Here is a 24,517-nt window from a genome sequence, read left to right on the forward strand (position 1 = left end):
AATACAATAAATTTTATCTTTTGTTATAACATCTTCAGACTGTGCTTAACCAGGCTTGCTAAAATATCTCTTCCACAATGAATGGTATAGCAAATTGAAAACTATAATAGGCCCTGTCATGTGTTGTTTGGAAAAGAGATATAGGTCATCATAGGTCAGGTTATAGGTCACCTGTATGAGGTCAAATTTAGGCATTCATTTTGAACAACATGTGATATATCAACATAGCTATAATGAGGCATCAATTTTGATATTTGGTCTAGTTTGTCTTTTACTAGATATATAATGCTATTATGGACAGAATAACATTTCTTGGGAATGGATGTAAATGATGAGTACAATTTAGATTGTCTAGTTGAAATGAATTGGATAAATTTAGGTAAAATTGGTACCAAAATCACAAAAATGAAGCTTATGAAAAACTACCTAATCTGATGGTATAGGTGAAGAGAAATGCAATATTTTTCAACATAACTGTAGTTTGGTTGTGGAAACTTTTTATGTGCCTTAATTAGGTTTCAGTGCCAATAATGTCGCTAGTTAAAAATACAAAATATAGCTCAACATTGAAAATAGAAGCATTTTAATCAGTTCGTTTGTTGATGTGGATGTGTGGAGTACTGAAAAAGTTCATGAAGTCATCAAAAACCACTTATTCCCATTTTACATATCAACATTATTTTTCTAATGCGTTAGCAACATGTATCCAAAATTTTAACGAAATCCGTTATTGATTGTAAGCTTTCCAAAATGAAGTGAATTTAAAACATCGGTGATGTACCACCTTTTGGCTTCTACCTCTAAAAGCATGTAAGCTACATTGATACCGATGCCACCAATAGACCAAGAAGATTTGTCCCTTCATTTTGCATACTACTTTGTCCAATTTTTTTCTCATTTCTTCACAAAAGGCAAAAAAAAAAAATGCAATGGTTAGTACCCCCTTAATCTGCAAGAAATCTTTGTTACATTAACATTATGTAGCCATATAAAAATCTCAACTTCTTTTGAAAAAAGTGGGGGGATATGAGGCTGTGGATCACGAAATGCCCTTTTAGGCCGTGTAAAATTAATATTTTGGTTCTCGTCCCCTCCCTCCTCAATTACTGGGATTTGTCAGATTTTTTTTTTTTTTTTAGATTTTTCAATTTTTGTAGACTTTGGAATGATTTATGAAATTTTCATACATATAAATAAGTTTATTAGAGAACAAGCATCACTTCCAAGTCTTTTTGTGGTACTCTAGGGGTTTATCCCTCAGAATCTCACATTTGAAAAAAAAAAAAAAAGGGCCTCATCGTTTCCTCGAGCACTGTTGGAGAAGACCGAAAACTACCGACAATGCTAATTTTACATTGAAAAAAAAAAAAAAAAAAAAACACCTCCCTCCCTCATCAATTCATGAAAATCCTCTGGACGAGAACCAAAACATTAATTTTATACGGCCTTAACAAAACAGTTTTGGTTCTCAAAAATGTTCCCCAAAAAAGGGACTAAAAGCTCTGTATAAACAACCTTTTTGTTAACATATGGTAAATTACATGTTAGATACACAATATAAATTTTTATGTACCTTTACCGCTACTTGTTTTAACATTGTACAACATTTTACCCAAACTGTCAGATAAAATACACATTATAAACTGGAAATGTTTAGGAAGTAGTCTTCCTTTTTAAAGGGAATTCTATTCATAGTAACAATATCTAGATCTAAATACAAGTGCGACCTTTGAGGGTCATGTCACTTGTATGTGCAATACGCTTGGCAGCAGACTGCTCAGCTGCTGGTAGTAGTAGTAGTAGTAGTCAGGCAGAGAATACCGCCAATGACTACAGATACATATTGCTGTACTACTATATTAACAACAAAGGGAAATGGGTAATCCTTTCGCAGCATTCTAGTGTAGCTTTTTAAAATGGCAAGTGAATTTCTCAGAGATTTTTTTCGGTAAGTTGTTAAGTTTGTCACTGTTTGTGTACCATCCATCGGATAGGCTATAATTTGAGTCGCCTCCGATCGCACTAAATGAGGAAAAGCACGTGACCTTGTGTAAGATCTGCGGGGCGCATACCACTAAATTAAGTCCCATTGAAATATGTAATAAATATACATGCAAGTAATAGTTTTGTTTTTCTACCCGATGTTTTTCATATTTTGGTGGCACGTAAATTAAGATTAGTAACTAGGTTATACAACTATGACGTTGTCAGATTCATTAGGGCTCCAACTTATTTAATGTAGGATGATCTCCTGAGCATTTTGACACTTTTTAAATTGAAATCGGCCAAAAAATGAGGTACGTGATGCCGGCCAAAAACATATTTGGACAGGGGGGGCCTGAGGGAGTCTGAAAATTGTAATTCTGCATAAAAATATTATTCTATGCCTTATTCTATTGATATTGGTGTTTGTTTGTTTGTTTTAAATGATCTTCCCATAGGAACTCGACAACGACCCATAATAGGAGAGGGTTAATGGCTCGCACTACCCCCATCCCCGGTCTACGCCAAGCTGGCCCAAGTAGGCCAATTTCGACAAACCTTTACGTCTTTCAGGAAATGCCATTTCGTAAGACTTGCATCTTGACAATCCTTTTTGGACGGTACAATATTTGCTCTAGCCTTTTGGGTAACGAGAAAGGTTTAAACTGATTCCAGTCTCTAACATGTTTTATTGGTGCTCCATTAAAGTTGCATAAGAATAGCTGCATCCGTATGTTTTGGAAACTGCTGTTTTTATAAATGTCTAAATTAGGGTATGAGGGCGCTTTCTAAGGTTTGAGGGTATGGGTAGATGGAACGTCATTTTGACACTTTAAAATGTTCAATTTTCAAGTTGGGTGTATTATTGTAGCAAGACCTAAAATTAAGAAAAGCCATCATTAGCTATCATCGTCCATGCACATTCGAGTCGGAACATTTTCTGAACAGATTTTTAATGTTGAGCTACTAGTCTATCGTTTTGGTCAAAACATTCAAGGGTCACTCAAATTCGGTTCCCTCGGAATTCTGATATATTTCGCATAGGCGCTATTTTTACCGGGACTATGAAGGGTTAGGCCTACAAAAACTGCGGAAGGATTTGGTGATATGTTGCCTGCACCAGAGCTGGACAGCTTAAAAGGCAGCACGCCACTAAATCCTTCCGCATTTGGCACAAATGATTATTTGAAAAATCAATCGCAATTTTTTCAAGAGCTGGGGGCGCCATTGTGTATCCTTGTCCCCAGGCGCCCGCAACCCCTAGCCACGCCACTGTTTGCCACAAAAATAAAGTACTAAAAAATCTAACGTTCACGCTTCAGGTTGGTTGATGAAAATGAAGACAAGTACATCAAGCGTCTTGCTGATGCAGTAGCTATCAAAAGTGTGTCAGTATGGCCTGAGACAAGGTCAGAAGTCCGAAGGATGGTTGAGACTATCGCTAAGGTAACTTTCTTTTTAAAAAGTGTCCGCTGAATTTGCATCCATAGTAACGAAATACTTTTAAACATTAATATGGACAGTTATAAGATTGGCATATACTAAAGTATCTCCAAACAGTAGTAGGGTAGTCTTCCAGGACGTTCACTTATGAATCACGATGTTAAATGTCACGAAGTCACTTCCGGGCCACGCGGTTAAAGATCACGGATGGTGACGTCAAAGGTCAACCTGTGTCTTTTCCGGGTCAAGGGTCATGAGTTCAACGGTCACAACGGTCACTGGGACATGAATATCAATGAGAAGGGTGTGGCTAATTAGCACATATGAAGATTAATGAGGTAGGCGTGATTAATTAGAATATTCACGAGGTCATGAATATAAATGAGCAAGTGTGATTAAAATACCGCCATTTTTGACCTCGTAATCCATGACCTTTGACCTCGTGATCTACCCGAAGTGAACGTCCTGGCAGGCTACGCTGCTACCCCAAACTAAACACAAGACAAAAGAAGTTCGCACTTATCCAACCCGTCCTACACCAAAGTCTGATCTTGCTTGACATTCTTGAACTGATCGTGTCGTGTGCAGAATCTTGTTAGCTCCAATTTGATACCATATTTGCTACCAAACACTCTAAATTGCCAAAGATTGATACCAGTAAATGAAATTTGGTGCATTTTCAAAAGTTGCTAATGAAAACGATAAACGCGGTCGAAATTGCTATAAAACGTGGTCAAGCTTGTTTGCCCGCGATGGGCCCTATTGCAGGGGCGTATCAAGAGCCTCGGAAGCCCATGGACAAGAAAGAAACAGAGCGGGGCCCTTTTAGCAGGGCCGGATTTACCATTGGGCCAGAGGGCCCCAAAATTGCCCTGTGCGTGTTCCTTTTAGCCCGACAACACCATGTTTTGGACCGAAATTGCACATTGCGCACTTCGTGCATATCTAGCCCTTTACATGAAGACCTGAGCGCAAGAAGACCGTAAGTCTACTTGCCCCCCCCAACATGTATACACTAAAGTTACATATAGTTTCTTAGGGTTTGATAATGTGTAATACATGTTCAGGGGCAAAACCTTATGAAAGGTTGTGAAAGATCTGTTTTTGGCACCTGAATATGTATTAAACATTATCAAAATAGGCCTATAAGAAACTATACGTAACTTTAGTGTATACATGTTCAGGGGCCAAATGGACTTACGGTCGTTTTGCGCTCAGGTCTTCACATAGCAAAATTCACCTTCATTTTGGGCTAAAATCGTCTGCAATTAAAAATTTATTTCGCGCTCAAATGTCCTAGTAAGATCGGAACAAAATTATGCTTATCTCCCTCTAATTTGCAATGCTTCTGCCACCACTGCCGATCTTATAGTAGGCCCCACGTGCCTTCTTCACGGTGAGTTTGGGGCCTCAAAATTTTGGCCTAACCCAGGTAAGTTCGGCCCTGCTTTTAGCATCTGTTTAATCAGCGCTTATTTCATTTTCTCTTTTGCTTTGGGGCCCCTGAACCCTCGGGGCCCATGGACTTCGTCCACCCTAACGCCCCAAAGGTTTTTTGCTATTAAAAAGGAAAGAAGAAACGAAAATAGAGATAAGCTGAACAAAGAAGTCACTTGGTACCCCGGGACTCAAACCTTAAACCCCTCGCGTGCCAACCACAGGATCACCGACCGGTAGTCACGTGGGTTTCGCTGGTCCGGCCAGCCATTCCGGGCGTGTCACGTTGGATGCATGCGCAGCGGTTTTCCTTTTTGGATTTAGTCGGATTTGGCTGTGTTAGGAACTTTAGTGTGTTACCACCGAATTGAACACATTTTCGTCTTACGACTACTACATGACTAAGGTTAGTATTAACTGTTTCATGGATGGAATCTTGACATACATAACATAATGTAGAATCAATAGGATGTTGTAATATTTATAATAATAAATATCAACTATATTGCAGATATTGGACTGACCTACATTTGTATTGACCTACATTCTTGTCATAACCGTTTGGAACAATATTATTTGAGTATACAAGTGGGGACAAGTTTAGCCTTTACTTTCATAAATTTAACCCTTTTAACCATTTTTGACAAATTCTGACTATGTACAAATGTACAGGCAACATTCATATTTGGAATCGTTTTACATTATTTAACTCATACATAATCCTTGTGCATTCAGATGTTGACCGATTTAGGTGGTGTAATTACTTTGGAGGATGTTGGAATGCAAAAACAACAAGATGGATCAGAAATTCCGTTTCCACCAGTGATACTGGGTTACCTTGGTAACGACCCAAATAAGAAGACTGTCTGCATTTATGGACATCTTGATGTTCAACCAGCAAAATTGGTGAATATGTCGTACTTATGCTATACAGGATATCCCAAAAAGGTCATAACACTCTAATTGCGAATAATTTTAGAAAAATTGTAAAATGTGTAGGGTTAAGGGTATTTCAAATCTCTACCGTAACGAGGTGGTTTTAGAATAAAAAATATTCTTCAGCAAACAAAGGGGTCAAAAATCGGCTGGGAGATTTGTATGTGTCGGAAAAGGAAACTCCTATCGGTTCGCTCGTTTTCTAGTGTTATTCAATTGTACACTTATTAAGGGCGCACCCAGCACGTTTGGCGGGAAATTTGTAAACTTTAATTTCGCTTTACCTTTTAATGAAACAAACATAAATATATGAACGTATACATTTTGGAGTGTTGAATGGTATTCCACTGTATCTTCGAAATTTTGACAAAATTACCCATTTTTACCCATGAAAAGGTCTTAACCTAAAAACTTTAGTTTAGCTTACAGTTACGCTTACATTTTCAAATAATAAAATTTACACATTATTAACCCGGAGACAAAATAGTAGTTAATATTTCGGATAAAACTTTAAAATATGCAAATTTTGACCTATTTCGGTCCATATTTTGCAAATAAGGGAAATTTGAGAAAGTAATTTTACTCAAGAACAATAATAAGTGTTTAAGGTTAGCAGCTATTTTAAACTGTTGCGATTTGAAAGTTCACAGCATGGTAGTGACCTTTGCCAAAAATTGCATTGAACATTTCATAGCGAGTGTGTAGAAGAATTACTATATCAGATATACTTTTGTAGGTCCTGTGGTTCTTGAGTTATGTTGTAAAGAGGGCTGAAACAACAACACTTTTGCAAAACGTACATACCCGTACATAACTCATTCACAACAATAAAACAAACAAGTTTTCAAAGTATATGATTTGTAGAATGAACTTTGCAATTTTGATTTTCTGAGTAATAAACCCATAATTAATAAAAAAAATTTCCAGCCGCATTCTTCATTAACTTGAGGAATACATCAAAAGAGATGCATGCCACAAGTTAATGAAGAATATGGCTGGAAATTTGATTAATTATGGGTTTATTACTCAGAAAATCAAAATTGCAAATGAGAAACATGTAATAATGACTTAGGCAGTTTTGTTATGAGGGTGACGAAAATGAAAATCGGTAATTTTGGCGTGGGAAATATGGCAAAATGGTGTTTTGGACCTGTTTCAAAAATGTGTGTTTCTTTTGAATTCCGGTTGAATCCCTTTCATTAAAAATGCGTTCTTTCATAATATATTTGGTTTTTTTTATTTTAAAAGTTTCCCGCCAAAATGATCCTGCGTACATCAGTCCTTAATAGCATCAGTCCGAAGCATTCCAGACATTTCAACTACTACTATTGCCGCCAGTAATACTGTTACTAAAGAGACACAATTTTACTTACAGTCTGATGGCTGGGATACCGAGCCATTTGTCTTAACCAAAAAAGATGGCAAACTTTATGGGCGTGGCTCAACGGATGACAAAGGTCCAGTGCTATGCTGGATCAATGCAATAGAAGCTTACCAAACTCTGAAAAGGGACATTCCCGTCAATATTAAGGTGAGTGTTTTCAGAAGCGAGGTCAGTGAAGGCTGGGGGATACTGGTATAACCCCCAGTCATCATGGTCCGTCAGTACTCGACGGTCCGGGCTAAATTTCTTTCGGCAACCTAATGGGCATTAATACAACTAACCTTTAGGTTGCGGTCCATTGTAATAAATGATAATATAAATGATAAATACGCATACCAACAGTCCGCTGCTTTCACCGCCAAATAGGCCTAATATCAGTTGTTACTAAAGACAAGAAAATCATCTCCACATACGCCTGCCTGAAGAGGGTATTCATCAAGCCCCTTATCATCCCTTGTTATTTACTCTTTACTCGCCTCATTTTGGCAACAACATTGTCATTTCGCGTTATTTTGTGCGCGAGTTTAGAAGTTATAGCTACATGTATTATGTGCCTCTTATCGCCACGCTTGCTGAGCGCTGCAATGATTGGTTAAGGCAGGGGCGTAGCCAGCTTTCTTAGTCAGGAGGAAAGATAAAACTTCGGGGGAAACAAACAAATTCAAAATTACAGTTGTATCATACCATATATATACCGGTTTTGATTTTAGAGAGTGTACATGTCTTCGAGCTTTCAAAAAAAGGCTTTGTTGGGACGATGTACGCGCGTAGGGCGCAAAACATTTGTATTTTACACTATTTTGGAACATGATCGTGGTGAGTTTTTGTGGAAAAGGGGCTCCTTCGCCCCCTTTCTTCTCCTTTGCCCTCCAGATTTTTTTCTTTTCATTAATAGTCAGGGGGCAAGTATAACAGGAACGTCATGTAATTGTTTTAATTTCAATGTTATTGAGAGAAGACATCCATAAATAGTAACAAATGTGTTGTGTATTTTTATTAAATTTTTATGATATTAATTTCTTCTTTCTTAATTAATAGTTTCTTTGTTTATTTTTTTTTTCTATAATACAGTTCTGCTTTGAAGGTATGGAGGAGAGTGATTCAGAAGGATTGGAAGACCTCATTAACAATAAAAAGGATACCTTCTTCGCGGTACATTGTATTTTTTAATTCCGTTATTAAACAATCGCATAACAGAAATTGCATGCATCGTTTTCATTAACAATGGTTGATTAAACCTTTCTCCCTTTTCATTACTTTTTAAAGGATGTTGACTATGTATGCATATCTGACAACTATTGGCTAGGCACAACCAAACCTTGTATCACATATGGACTAAGGTAAGGCACAATGTGGGTTGTTTTTTTTTGGTCCTATAGCGCTATCGGTGCCCGAAGAGGTACCGATGACACTTTTTATCGTATCCTGAACATTTGTACAGTGCATTTGTTTTTTATTTAAATTAAAAACAATAACACAATGGAACTCTTTATTTATTATGATTGATACAATTTATTATATCTCCAGGGAGCGTCATCGGTACCTAACCGGGCACCGATAGTTCTATAGGACCAAATTGAACGTGGTGCCTATAAGTGAACATTGTGAACAAATTCGAAAGCTTTGATTTACGTACATTAGTCCATAAAAGTATTATCAATAATTAAAATCTATTTAAGGATGAACACATAATAATGTTAATTTGACTATTTTAAACGTAACACATTATGATTGATATCCTTTTTTACAGACTGTTTCTGTTTTTTTGTTTGTTTTTTTATTATTATTACCTTTAAACCTTAAAACTACAAGTTAATGGTAATTTTCGATGCATCTGTATTATATAGTTTTACGGTCATTTTCGAGACACACTGAAAAAGAAATTCCTGTATTAAAGATATATGTGAAATTTTAAAGGAAGATTGCTGTGAAATAAAAAATCATGCAAACTTAAAAACGGGCCATTTTCAATAGTGTATATCGAACTGATTTATTTTACTTTAGGGGCTCTGCCTACTTCTTCCTTGAAATAGAATGTGCAGCTAGAGACCTGCATTCTGGAGTGTATGGTGGATCTGTGTAAGTACATAATATACAATTGTTTGTTACAAATGTAAAATTTGGGTAGCGTTGTACTGTTTATATAGCCTACCCTTGAGATCATGAACGTTTGAACATTATTTTTAACACCATACACTTTGATAGTTGACATGACATCTGTTGTACAGGGCGAGTCACAAAAGTGCAATAGGGCAAAGAAGCCATCTTTATTTTGGAACCAGGCTGAATTCTTTATATTTAAACTGTTATATAAATGACAATGACCTTGTGTGCAAAAATGACGGACTTAGAAACCGTTTTGATTTTATGACAAAAAAGGTAATGCGTGTAAATTGAAGTGGAGTGAATTACAGAATACGGTATTCAGCCAGTTGGATATATTGGGAATAGAAAAACATGAGTTGGAGTATACGTTTAAGTCGGTTTCAGATTCTGGTGTCTTTATTGCGCATTGTGTATGTTCATGATGTTGAGTGCTCTCATTCAAATACATGATTATACATTAAGCCAAAGAATTAAGGGACAAGTTGTGTTCACCCTATGTATCCTAAATAAAGACAAATAGGTCCAAATTAAAACAAGCAGACAATACCTGTACTCTTTAGCTCTGATGTAAGACCTTATTTGTTAAAATTGGTAGGGAATTAAAGAAACGGTGACCTTAATCCTAATGAAGAAGCAAAATCAAAGGTTGACCTTTTATAATCAATGAAAGCACAACGCTACTAATTTAGTTTTACTAATCAATAGAAGCATGACGTTAGTTCTCTTGTTCGCGAACGCTTTGGGTACAAATCAATAGGGCATGTAATGGAGCAAACTGCAACTTTTAAATTGGCATCTTCCTTGGCGTTTTGGATCGGCGTGTCTTTATTTCTTGAACAATTTCAACGAATGAGGCCTTAAATTCGAGCTAAAAAAATGCAGCTGTTGGTTGCTGGTTCCAATTATGATATACCTGTCTTTGATTATACAGGGGGTGGACATTACTGGTACCTGAATTCTTTGGCTTTAAGACTCGTAAAATAAAACAATAGTTGCGATTCACTTCATTTTTTTCACACAAGGTGTCCAATGAGTACAGCATTTAAAGAAATTTTCAACAATTGGAAAGTTCAACTTGGTTCTAACGTAAATTTAATCGATTCTTTGCGCTAGTTCACTTATTTTTAATCACCCTGTAGTTCATACGTGTTTAATTGTCACTCGAACATGACAATATTTAGCAAATTTTTCACCAAAGAAAGCACCAAGCTATAATAGCTTTTATCTTGTATATGAGTTTCTTGTATACTTGCTTTACATAAAGCAGGATTCAAACTCGATAAAAGCTTTTATTATGATTTGTAGTGCAACAATAAATCAAATTTATATTTCATTTTTAAGATGTCGTGAGATGTGCTATGAACTGGACATAATTTTGTAGATAATATGAAGCAAAATAGATTTCATTCTCCCCACCTTAAGAGACTGTCTCCCCCCTCTTGTCACTATATTATCATTTTTTCTTCCTAATCTCTCTCTCTCCCTCCCCTCTCTCTCTCTCTCTCTCTCTCCCTCTCTCTCTCTCTCTCTCTCTCTCTCTCTCTCTCCCCGTCTCTTTCCCTCTCCCCGTCTCTCCATTTTCTTGCAGCCTCTCTTTTTGTCATTTCTCTATCTTTACACATTCATACATTGCAATATTAGTTGACTGCTTTATTATCAGATTATTATGTATAATTTCATCTTTTTATCAATCCTTTATTTTTAATTTTACCCCTGAACCATTTATTTGACGACTGGAAAAGCTTTTTCTTTTATTTTAATAATATTTATTCGCCACATACCTATCGTAAGGTTTTAATGTTTTACCATTAGGTTAATGTGTTAATCATGTTAATTAAACCAATAAAATTAATAGGACTATATGTAATAAATGTAATATTGCATTTTGATTATCTTGAAACAACTTCCTGTCAAGGAACCTTGAATTTGAACCATCAATTTTGGTCTAAATTTGGTTTGAAATTATAATATAATTTTACGATTAGCCAGTGTTTGGTGCCCATATTTAGGGGGTAAAAATATTTACTGGGTGGGCACTTTTTGGCCAATGGGCAGGTTGAATTTACTCGGTGAGCATTTGCCCAGCCAGTTAACCTGTTATTTACCTCCCTGAGATTGTATTGAGTATATACCTTTGCCTGTATAATTTGTTTTTAATTCTGTTACGATACTTTTGTTACAATTGTTATAAACTAATGCAATATGCTTAGCAAACATAACATTGTGTTGCAGTTTTGAAAGCATGACAGATCTGATAGCTCTTCTAGGCAGCCTTGTTGATGAGAATGGACGCATCAAAGTACCTGGCATATATGACTCTGTGGCAGAGCTTACCCCAGAGGAAGAAAAGTTGTATGAGCCCATCGATTTCAGTCTGGTAAGATTGAAACCTATATCCGTGACATTGCATGGATGACACTACCTTTATCCAATTATTTCATTAGCAATAATATTAGTATTATTTTGTTACATAAATCTACAAAATAAGGTGGATGGCATGCTGCTTTTTGATGTGGCAGTCTTGGTCACTGGATTATTGATGGGTACCAATCATTCTGATAGACCCTGTAGACTGTAGTACTCATTTTGTATTTCTGATTACATGGAGACCCCAGCGTCATTATAGCAACATATTTGTCCTATTTTGTACTTATTTTGACAGGACACCTATAAACAGCAAATCGGCACAAGCAAACTACTCCACGAATCCAAAGAAAAACTACTGCAGCATAGATGGCGTCATCCATCACTTTCAATTCATGGTAGGTTTCTAAATCGCAATATTTACATGGAGACTTACATGCAGTTAAATCACTGCTCTGTTATTAGCCCTCTTTGGCAAACTGACCGAATTAAGTTTCTAACTTTGTGGAAAGATAAAAAAAAAGTTTCTAACTTGATACCCTTTTTTTAATATTTTGAACGCAGGCATCGAGGGAGCATTTGATGGGGCAGGAGCCAAAACAGTGATCCCACGTAAAGTCACGGGAAAATTCTCAATTCGTCTCGTACCTAATCAAACTCTCAAAAACGTAGAGTCGTTGGTGCTTAAGTATCTAGAGAAAGTTCAACAAGGCAGAAATTCACCCAACAAACTCAAGTAAGAAACTATTTATTGTTAACCATATAATACATACACCTTAAACCATAAGACATACACTATTATGTATTAACTCGGCCTCATAGTTCATTTAATGATGCATACATGGTATAGTTACGTCAACCCCTACTCATAGTGGCAGTGAGCATCCACTGTTTCACGCTGGTGCAGACTTGTATGCCTAGTCGAGTCACGAAAATTCACGTGGAGTCATTTGAGCTTTTTTCAAGTTTGAGGAGTCAAGTTGAGTCACTGAACAATTTCCATGGGGAAAATTGAGAAACTTAATCATGTTAATCGAGTCGAGTTACATCAATTTTTATTGAATCAAGAGTCAGTACCCGGGACAGGACTCGACTACAAGTCTGAGAGGTTTATTCCATTAGTTTTTTATCATGAGTATTAAGTATGAGTTGGGTCGTGGATAATTGACTTTATCTTGAATATTCCTGAATCCTGTTTATAAACCAATATCTTACAGTGCTTACATGGTCAACGGTGGAGACGCCTGGGTGACTGATTTTAATCACCCTCATTATCAAGCTGGAATCAAAGCAACTAAAGCAGGTATGTCATATACACGGGAATGAATGGGGAATGGGTACGTGGGTCCCGACGTGGGTACGTGATAAATTTGACTTCTTATCATGCCCCCCCCCCTCTCAAATTTCTGGTACCGCCACTGCGTAATCATAATAGCCTAGGGTATAGATTTGAAATTTCAATTTCATCTACATGTATACTACTTGGCAGCGGCGTATCCAGTGGGAGCAGGGGGAATTGCCCCTCACAGATTTTTTTCAGGAAGAAAATGGGGACGGTATACAAGAGCCCTTAAAATGACAAACAGTGTGACAAAAATTGACAAATGGGGATGAAATTTTGGCTTTACCCCCTCACGCTAAAATCCATGCTACGCTACTGCTACTAGGGAGGTCGTACTAATCGTTTTACGAGACATGAAAGTGACGTTTACGTACAAAATCGCCGACAATGGATGCGTAACAGCGAGATCCGTAATAAGGAGATCAGAGGATGATTTGAGGAAGCCCCATCATGCACTGTAAAAGTGTTATCACGCGAGTTTCAACTGCCACTTAACTTCTCAAATCCCATTGAAGTCTGTGCAAAAGATGTTGTTTTAGAATTGCCCGTGTGCCATTATTACTTAGTCGATTTAAGATCTAAAGTGATGTATGCATGAAGGATAATTCACACCTTCTGTAGATAACATAAAATGTGAAATCGACCGACATTTTCAATGTGTTTTTATTGTAAATATATCAGTCCAAATTCAAATTTAACCATACACGTTTATGCAGTGGTCCCGGGCAGTGGTGTCATGTTCACTCACACAGCTGCTAACCGCAAGTTGACCCCAGTGGAGTGCTGGGAAGTGCTTAAATCATCCTCTGTAAGAAGATGTAGCATGATCCATCGAGGAAATTTGACTTTTTGAGTATGAAAGTTACAAATTCTGCAATGATCGTCAATATGCGTCAAATGTAATATTTATAAATCGGACATATCATATCTCTTCTAAACCGACATCACGCCATCTCCATCCCACCACACACCCCAACACCCCCCCCCCTCACAAAAAACACTCTCCCACACACACATCCCGTTTGTTATAATTAATTAATGATATTTTATTCTTCCTCATTTTCTTAAATCCTAGTTCATGGTATTGAGCCCGATATGACGCGTGAAGGAATTAGTATACCAGTTGCATTAATGTTTCAGAATGCAATCAACAAAAATGTCATGCTTCTACCAATCGGAGCTAGTGATGACGGCGCTCACTCACAGAATGAGAAATTTAATATATCAAATTACATGAATGGGGTAAGAAAACAAAGCGGTATATTAAAGCCATATTTGTAACATTTACTAAGGACGACGCCCTCAAAATTCTGTTTTTACACGATTGTAATGTACTTATTCTTATTCTGCTTTAATCATGTTTATGGGTCACCTTATTAGCCTTCTTTCCTGGTTTTATGTAGTCATTCTGTTGCTGTCAGCTGATTTGTTTTCTCTTTTCTTTGTTTCCCCTCTATTCAGCACTTCTTCTCTTGTTCTTTTCAAATTAAAATTTTAAAAATTAAACTTATCCAAGTAACCTTATTATTTTGTTTATGTTGCGTAATCTAGGTTATTCATTCTTTATCTGCTTTTTTCAGGTCAAACTTTTGGGAGCGTACTTCGAAGAAGTGGGCAAGCTGGAGTAGTTTTAAAACGACTTTACGTTTTGAGTGTTTTGTGGTTAAAATTCTTATGAAAGGGGTTACGTTGCTTATCTCACATTGGTATTGCAATGAGTGGTAAAGTTATATTGCTCACGAACTTGTTAAGTAAGCTGCTTTACATTGGTATTGCAAACAGTGGTAAAATTGCATTACTATCGCCCTTGCTAAGTAAGCTATGTTACATTTGCATTGCAAAGAGTAAAAAAATACTGAGCAATTTGCTCTTGCTCTTTGCTCATGCTCATGAGTAGGTTATATAATTAAAATGGAAGGAGTGGTAAAATTACAATGCTCTCACGCACGTGGTATTGCAAGGAGGCGTACATTACATTACATTACCCACGCACTTGTTAAGTAGGTTATGTTACATTGGTATTGCAAGGGGTGGTACAATTACATTGCTCACGCACTTGTTAAGTAAGCTATGTTGCATTGGTATTGCAAGGAGTGGTAAAATTACATTGCTCACGAACTTGTTTAGTAGGCTATGGTGCATTGGTATTGCAAGGGGTGGTAAAATTACATTGCTCACGCACTTGTTAAGTAGGCTATGTTACATTGGTATTGCAAGGGGTGGTACAATTACATTGCTCACGCACTTGTTAAGTAGGCCATGTTGCATTGGTATTGCAAGGGGTGGTACAATTACATTGCTCACGAACTTGTTTAGTAGGCTATGGTGCATTGGTATTGCAAGGGGTGGTAAAATTACATTGCTCACGCACTTGTTAAGTAGGCTATGTTACATTGGTATTGCAAGGGGTGGTAAAATTACATTGCTCACGCACTTGTTAAGTAGGCTATGTTGCATTGGTATTGCAAGGGTTGGTACAATTACATTGCTCACGCACTTGTTTAGTAGGCTATGTTACATTGGTATTGCAATGAGTGGAAAAATTACATTGCTCTCGCACTTGTTAAGTAGGCTATGTTACATTGGAATTGCAAGGAATGGTAAAATTACATTGCTCACGCACTTGTTAAGTAGGCTATGTTACATTGGAATTGCAAGGAATGGTAAAATTGCATTGCTCACGCACTTGTTAAGTAAGCTATGTTGCATTGGTATTGCAAGGGGTGGTAAAATTACATTGCTCACGAACTTGTTTAGTAGGCTATGGTGCATTGGTATTGCAAGGGGTGGTAAAATTACATTGCTCTCGCACTTGTTAAGTAGGCTATGGTGCATTGGTATTGCAAGGAGTGGTAAAATTACATTGCTCACGCACTTGTTAAGTAGGCTATGATACATTGGTATTGCAAGGAGTGGTAAAATTACATTGCTCCCGTACTTGTTTAGTAGGCTATGTTGCATTGGTATTGCAAGGGGTGGTACAATTACATTGCTCTCGCACTTGTTAAGTAGGCTATGTTGCATTGGTATTGCAAGGGGTGGTAAAATTACATTGCTCTCGCACTTGTTAAGTAGGCTATGGTGCATTGGTATTGCAAGGAGTGGTAAAATTACATTGCTCACGCACTTGTTAAGTAGGCTATGATACATTGGTATTGCAAGGAGTGGTAAAATTACATTGCTCCCGTACATGTTTAGTAGGCTATGTTGCATTGGTATTGCAAGGGGTGGTACAATTACATTGCTCTCGCACTTGTTAAGTAGGCTATGTTGCATTGGTATTGCAAGGGGTGGTAAAATTACATTGCTCTCGCACTTGTTAAGTAGGCTATGGTGCATTGGTATTGCAAGGAGTGGTAAAATTACATTGCTCACACACTTGTTAAGTAGGCTATGATACATTGGTATTGCAAGGAGTGGTAAAATTACATTGCTCCCGTACATGTTTAGTAGGCTATGTTGCATTGGTATTGCAAGGGGTGGTACAATTACATTGCTCTCGCACTTGTTAAGTAGGCTATGTTACATTGGTATTGCAAGGGGTGGTAAAATTACATTGCTCTCGCACTTGTTAAGTAGGCTATGGTGCATTGGTATTGCAAGGAGTGGTAAAATTACATTGCTCACGCACTTGTTAAGTAGGCTATGATACATTGGTATTGCAAGGAGTGGTAAAATTACATTGCTCCCGTACATGTTTAGTAGGCTATGTTGCATTGGTATTGCAAGGGGTGGTACAATTACATTGCTCACGCACTTGTTAAGTAGGCTATGTTGCATTGGTATTGCAAGGAGTGGTAAAATTACATTGCTCACGCACTTGTTTAGTAGGCTATGGTGCATTGGTATTGCAAGGAGTGGTAAAATTACATTGCTCACGCACTTGTTAAGTAGGCTATGATACATTGGTATTGTAAGGAATGGTAAAATTACATTGCTCTCGCACTTGTTAAGTAGGCTATGATACATTGGCATTGTAAGGAATGGTAAAATTACATTGCTCTCGCACTTGTTAAGTAGGCTATGGTGCATTGGTATTGCAAGGAGTGGTAAAATTGCATTGCTCACGCACTTGTTAAGTAGGCTATGATACATTGGTATTGCAAGGAGTGGTAAAATTACATTGCTCTCGCACTTGTTAAGTAGGCTATGGTGCATTGGTATTGCAAGGAGTGGTAAAATTACATTGCTCACGCACTTGTTTAGTAGGCTATGTTACATTGGTATTGCAATGAGTGGAAAAATTACATTGCTCTCGCACTTGTTAAGTAGGCTATGTTACATTGGTATTGCAAGGGGTGGTAAAATTACATTGCTCACGCACTTGTTAAGTAAGCTATGTTGCATTGGTATTGCAAGGAATGGTAAAATTGCATTGCTCTCGCACTTGTTTAGTAGGCTATGGTGCATTGGTATTGCAATGAGTGGAAAAATTACATTGCTCACGCACTTGTTAAGTAGGCTATGTTACATTGGAATTGCAAGGAATGGTAAAATTACATTGCTCACGCACTTGTTTAGTAGGCTATGGTGCATTGGTATTGCAAGGAGTGGTAAAATTACATTGCTCACGCACTTGTTAAGTAGGCTATGATACATTGGTATTGTAAGGAATGGTAAAATTACATTGCTCTCGCACTTGTTAAGTAGGCTATGATACATTGGCATTGTAAGGAATGGTAAAATTACATTGCTCTCGCACTTGTTAAGTAGGCTATGGTGCATTGGTATTGCAAGGAGTGGTAAAATTGCATTGCTCACGCACTTGTTAAGTAGGCTATGATACATTGGTATTGCAAGGAGTGGTAAAATTACATTGCTCTCGCACTTGTTAAGTAGGCTATGGTGCATTGGTATTGCAAGGAGTGGTAAAATTACATTGCTCACGCACTTGTTAAGTAGGCTATGATACATTGGTATTGCAAAGAGTGGTAAAATTATTATTGCTCACGAACGAAGAAAGTTGCTTTACATTGGTATTGCAAACAGTGGTAAAATTACATTACTATCGCACTTGCTATAAGTAAGCTATATTACATTGGTATTGCAAAGAGTGGTAAAATTACATCTGTAAAAATCCATCTGTGATGTCAAATATGCGCAAAAATGCTCAGTTTTGGAGAAAATAAAAAAACGGTGGTTTTAATTAATTTTTAAGAACTAGATATAAATATCTAAATTTCAAAAATACAAAAAAAAATTCAAAAACCATTTCATTGGTATTGACAGATGTTGTAAAATTATATTGCTTATTATATAATTTTTACAACCTCTTCAAGGAGTAGTAGAATCACATTGCTCACACACTTGTTAGATATGCTATGTTACATTGGTATTGCAAAGAGTGGTGAAATTACATTACCCACGCACTTGTTAAGTACGTTATGTTACATTTGTATTGCAAGGAGTGGTAGAATAATATTCGTTACGCACTTCTTAAGTAGGTTATAATTGCAAGGAGTGGAATTATTATATTGAATGATGTACCGTATTAAAAGTTGTGTTTTACTGTATATGAGCTTATGTGTTATACTTTTAACGTTGAATGACTGTTCTTCAAGTTTCGTCCAGTGCGAAACCCGGCCTGACCTTGAGTTAAATATTTTACAATGGTATTGCAAGGAGAGGTAAAGTAAATGACATCAATGTTTGTAGATTGTATATGCAATAGCCGTAAAGAATCCCCCGCCGCACCTTGACTGAATCTTGAATATTCTTCCAATATAACTTGCTTCCATCAAATGCTAAGTTATTATTTTGTTCATGGTGTCATTTTCACATGATTTAATTAATTTATCTAAAATTATATTGTGATTGTATTCTGCGTGTACGCTTTTGGTTTCATATTAAATTATATTTCCATTTGCAATCCATCATCATGATCAAGTAGTAAATTTAATTTTTTTTTTTTCAAATTATTCTGAACAGATCATGGTTTAGCTTTTAGTCTCGTGAACACACCATTGCAGGCAATTGAATTTGAGGGGGTGGGCAAAATCAACCAATTTTGCGCAAAATTGCCGCAAAAGGTGAAAATTTTCGTAGGTTTGGATTTCACCGGGGGCACCTCCCCCTCCCGTAATGCCGCCACTGACAAATGTGTCTTTTGCTTTTCAAGTTTAAAAGTACTAATTAAATGTTTATCTCTCTGGTGTTAACTCGTCTGCATTCCGACCAGGACGGAACATTACTTCCAAAGTCATCGCCGACTTGTACCACCTTAAAGGCATTACAAAAAGTAGGACGACGCCTTACCACCCAATGGCAAATGCATGGTTAGTATGAGCGGTACAACAGAACTCTTATCGGCTTCGTAGGCACCCTCAGTCTGGAGCAGAAGGCCAATTGGAGAGATTGCAAAAACAGCCTATTCAAAATAACAACATTGCACAGTTTGCAGAAACTGCACACCTTCTGACAGCACATATGCATGAACAGCACTACAGCAAGTTGCAGTCCCGGGTTGCAGTACGTCTGGGATACCCCGTGATCTTCCAAGTGAGACGACTACAGCGTCAACAAAACAAATAACAAGACTGTTTAGACAGTATCAACACCCCCAAAACATGGCAACCAAGCTGTACATCTGAATAAGATAGACCTGGGTCAGGAACAGAAGCAGCACTTCTCGGCAAATGGGAGACTGTCTTCTCACAACGTATGAGCACATTGGTCATCTCAGCTCCAACCGACATAATATTCGCATGACCATGATGACTGATTCAACACCTTCAAACTGGAACGGAAACATGGCTGAACCCATCTATTGGTAGCAGAGAATTATTCCCTGAAAATTATACCATCATCCGAAAGGATAGAAAGGACTCATACGGAGGGGTTTTAATAGCGCTTAGAAATGACCTTGTCTGTGCCCACCGTGTTGATCTTGACACAGACTGTGAGCTGGGATGGACCCAGATCCAAATTGTTGGATCGAAACCGCTGCTCATTGGTGCTTTTTACCGCCCCCCTGATAAAAAGAAACTTGAGTACCTACAGGAATTGAGAAACTCACTATCTAAGATAAAGAACTCATACGCCGGGAACATCTGGCTAGGTGGAGACTTTTTTTCAGAAATCAATTGACACAAGCCAGCTCCCTGGGGACTGGAAACTGGCGAATGTTACCCCTATATATAAGAAGGGGGAGCGCACAAAGCCTGGAAATTACAGGCCTGTGTCGCTCACATCAGTGTGTTCGAAAGTTCTTGAACATGTCATACATTCTCACATAATGAATTACTTTGATAAGCATCATATATTAACTGACCAACAACGCGGTTTCAGACAAAAGCACTCATGTGAGACTCAATTAATTCAAACTATACATGATCTCAGTTTATCACACAATAATCGTGTTCAAACAGATGCCGTCATAATGGATTTTTCGAAGGCATTTGATGTCGTTCCGCACAACAGATTGTTACTCAAATTATCCCATTATGGCATAAGTGGTAAGCTAAACATGTAGTTATCTGCCTTTCTTACTGGACGTAGTCAGCGAGTCATTGTGGGTGGGGAACATTCCAAATGGGTCAGTGTTGAGTCCAGGGTACCCCAGGGCACTGTTTTAGGCCCGCTGATGTTCCTTGCCTATATCAATGACTTGCCTGATGAACTCCAGTGTACCACCCGCTTATTTGCGGATGATTGTATTATTTATAAATCCATACACTCACAAACTGATTCTATGTCATTGCAAGAAGACCTCAACACATTGTCTTCTTGGCAAAAGAAATGGAAAATGTCTTTCAATATTGCAAAATGTTATGTGCTACGCATACCGGCTTCAAAGTCAAGCTTAGTTACTCAGTACACTCTCGGGGGCTCAGTACTTCAAGAGACTTCATCTCACACATACTTAGCCGTGGATATCACCCAGGATCTAAAATGGAATACCCACATTGACAGAACCGTGAACTCCGCAAATAAAACTTTAGGGTTTATACGCAGGAACCTTAGTTCATGCACCAAAGACACCAAGGTAGCTGCCTATAAGGCACTTGTGAGACCCACCCTAGAATATTGTTCTGGGGTCTGGGACCCACACCGCTGAACAGATAAAGAAGGTTGGCAAGATACAAAGACGTGCAGCGCGTATGGTTTCCAATAATTACGATTGGAAATCTAGTGTGTCGGACATGATGAAGGAACTTGATTGGGAGATGCTGTCGACACGCAGGAAGATTCAACGCTTATCCATCTTGCACAAATCATTAGGGGGCCACCTGGCACTGCCAGTTCACTCGTATTTGTTACCGGCTCAACGGCTTACTCGGCGATCAAATTCACGATCATTCACCCAGCACCAAACACGCACCGACATTTACAAGTACTCATATGTGCCGAGAACTGTGAGAGACTGGAATGACCTCCCACACAACATAACTGAAATCACCAGCACTGAACAATTCAAGGCTTCACAGCTTCTTCAAAGCAAAGGAAAGCAACATAAGAGACTAAGAAAATCACACGCATGCGCAAATTCCTGCTTGCCTTATTCCACTTGGGACGTTAAGCAGTATCCGAGAAGAAGGAGAAGAAGAACTGCGACACATGCGCATTCCACCGGCAAAATACGATGAGGTCCGACAACATCTTCGGACATGGTTGCTGCAGGTGCCACCCGGCATTCACACAGCCCGTGTCTCTCTTATATCGGAATCCTACTAAAGGTCTACAACTTATAAGTTCCCCTAATACTTTTTAAAATAAATCGAAAAATATTTTACAAAATGTAAAATTGTAAAACGTTTGGTGTAGCATCATTTGTTTTACACATGTAGACCTTTTTATAGCGTCACACGTCATTGCGTTCAGTCACAGTGGTTAATTGTGTAAAAAAAGAGACCGTTTTAAAAATTGCACCTGAGTCCATAACAGTCAGGTTTTCCTTAACAAACACATGAATAGGCCTGACCTACTGTATTGTTTGAGAGTTGACTCACATGGACTCAGGTGCCACTTTTAACAACGTTAAAAACAGTCTCTCAGTCAATCAATCTTTATTTCATTCAAAATACAACAATACAATAACAGCAAAACATACACATTTGAATGAGGAGATGCTCAGAAGGCCAAAAGGACTGAACAAACACCCCCTTAACCTAATAGCCTAAGTTTCATAATTTATCTAATAAAAAACAATTTCATACATACAACCACCCCCACCCACCCTCTTTAATACATTCATGAAGAACTAAGCAGAACAAATGAACCATTTTGACTGAACGCAATGACGTGTGACACTATAATTTCGTCCACATGTGTAAAACAAATAAGGCTACACATACCTTTTTACACTTTTACATTTCGTAAAATATTTTTCGATTTATGAAAAAGGTATTAAGGGGGAACTTATAACTTGTGGACCCTATAGTTCCGGATAAAGATGGATTTCTTCGCGTCTGTATTGATTTTCGCGAGCTGAATCGGAAGACCATCAAGGTTAATTTTCCTCTTCCCCGGATCGAGGACACGTTACATGCACTCCATGGCGCCCGTTGGTTTTCGTCACTGGATACTGGCAAATCGAGATGGCTAAGGAGAATAAGGCGAAGTCAGCGTTCACCGCTCCGCTGGGGTTTTATGAATGCAACCGGATGTTCTTTGGCCTTACTAACGCTCCGGCAACATTTCAACGCCTCATAGAATGCTGCATAAACAACATGAATCTTAAGGAATGTCTGGTGTACCTGGATGATATCACCGACTATTCTGCCTCCTTCTAGGAGCACCTTCAGCGTCTAGATGCCGTGTTTTGATGACTACAGGAGTATGTGCTGAAACTAAAGCCATCGAAATGCCATCTCTTTCAACGGCAGGTCCAATATCTTGGTCATGTCATTTCTGCTGACGGAATATATACAGATATAGCAAAGACGGAAGCCTTGGCCAGCACCTATAAATGTAGCTAACATTTAAATGTCGGGTTATATAAAGATCAGGAAAACGTTTTTAAAACGTTATTGTAAAATATTTTTGGCAAACATTTTGCAACATATTTTGACAGAATGTTTTGCATCAAGTTTTCAAAAATGTTTTTGAATGTTATTAAAACGTTTTTATACCATTTTTATATAAAGAGTTTACTCAATGACAAATCTTAAAAATACATAATCACTTTTGCACAGTACTTTTTTGTGGGACATGAGAGCATATAATACAAATTTCATGGCAAAGTTTTAAAACTTTGTATTTTTTATATATTTTGACATATATAATGATATATACTTAAAGTGTATATAGCTGGAAGGAAAAGCCGCATATGAAACTTTTAACCTTTCGTATTGAAACATACATTTTTTCACAAAAACACCTAAAAATTTAAGGTCTTTTTGGGAGAAATCCCTTGAATTTGCTAAAGTATACTCAGCTTAAAACCTCCATCGAATTGAGGCAATAAACAATAAAGAGATAAACATTTAACGTACTTTTAAACTTGAAAAGCAAAAGACACAGGTGTGTTCATCAATGAGATACTCATTTAATTTAAGTACCTTTCAAATTAAAGCTAAACCATGATATGTTTATAATAATTTGATAGAAATAAGTTTACATGATATAAATGATCATTATGATGGATTGCAAATGGAAATATAATCTGATATGAAAACAAAAGAGTACATGTATAACACCATATCATTCTACATACATTAATTAAAGGCCCGTTCAGTGATTTGCTCATCCGGACGACCGTAAAAATCATCAAAATTCAGATTTTGGTACCTTTGTCATTGTTATAGATGTGCTAACATAGCCTGCGAGTGGTTCAGCCGAAAGCCATAATTTAAGACAAAACACGACATTTTACACGAATCTGTAATTTAGATACAGACAGTATCTATTAGTTAGCTACATGTATTTGAATGGGGCTTCAACTTCGTCAGAACTGCTGTTTTCTTGTTTTTTGCCAAATTTGTCATTTCAAAAATACCAAATGACAATTTGAATGACTTATCCTTCACTTTTAAGCAATTTATAAACAATTTTAATTTTTTTACACTTGCATTGGGATCATGAATGGGTCTTGAAGTCATATGAAAATGACACAATCAAAATTAACAAAATAACAACTTTGCATTTGATGGATGCAACTTAATTAAATTGGAGCAAGGTACAAGATTCAGTCAAGGTTGGGGGTTCTTGATGGCTATTAAATATCCACCTTGAAAGACGGTATAATTTCAAAATCTGACAGTATTGGAACAACCAAAAGTCTCAACTACATGTAGGCCTATATAGGCCAAGGTCACCCATATTTATAACCCTATAATGATACAAATAAATTGAAAAAGTACCTTGTGATATTTTTAAATATTCTAAACAGCGCGTATCATCCAAATAAAAAATACATTGTAGTATAAAAAAAAAAATGCTGGGATAGAAAAAAAAATCCGCACCTACCTTTTTAAAGGAAATTCTCTTCTTTGAAGGCCGTTTATGATATGGATCTAGGAATTGACCTGTAACGGATGTACTTTGTACCGCGATGCAAGGTTATGTCAAGACAATACCCCCCG

The 24,517-nt window shown here is 37.4% G+C and overlaps 1 protein-coding gene across 1 annotated transcript; it reads left to right on the forward strand.

The window, feature by feature from the left end:
* Positions 1–1,782: 1,782 nt before the first annotated feature.
* Positions 1,783–15,480, forward strand: LOC140152750 (cytosolic non-specific dipeptidase-like). The gene is made up of 13 exons (XM_072175231.1): positions 1,783–1,948; positions 3,306–3,429; positions 5,599–5,769; positions 7,175–7,330; positions 8,255–8,335; positions 8,450–8,523; positions 9,188–9,262; positions 11,522–11,666; positions 11,952–12,051; positions 12,218–12,389; positions 12,871–12,956; positions 14,071–14,237; positions 14,576–15,480. Exons 1-13 carry the CDS (start codon positions 1,917–1,919, stop codon positions 14,621–14,623), a joined length of 1,431 nt encoding a protein of 476 aa, XP_072031332.1. The 5' UTR covers positions 1,783–1,916; the 3' UTR covers positions 14,624–15,480.
* Positions 15,481–24,517: the final 9,037 nt, after the last annotated feature.

This window comes from Amphiura filiformis, chromosome 5 (assembly GCF_039555335.1).
Source record: "Amphiura filiformis chromosome 5, Afil_fr2py, whole genome shotgun sequence".
NCBI lineage: Eukaryota > Metazoa > Echinodermata > Ophiuroidea > Amphilepidida > Amphiuridae > Amphiura > Amphiura filiformis.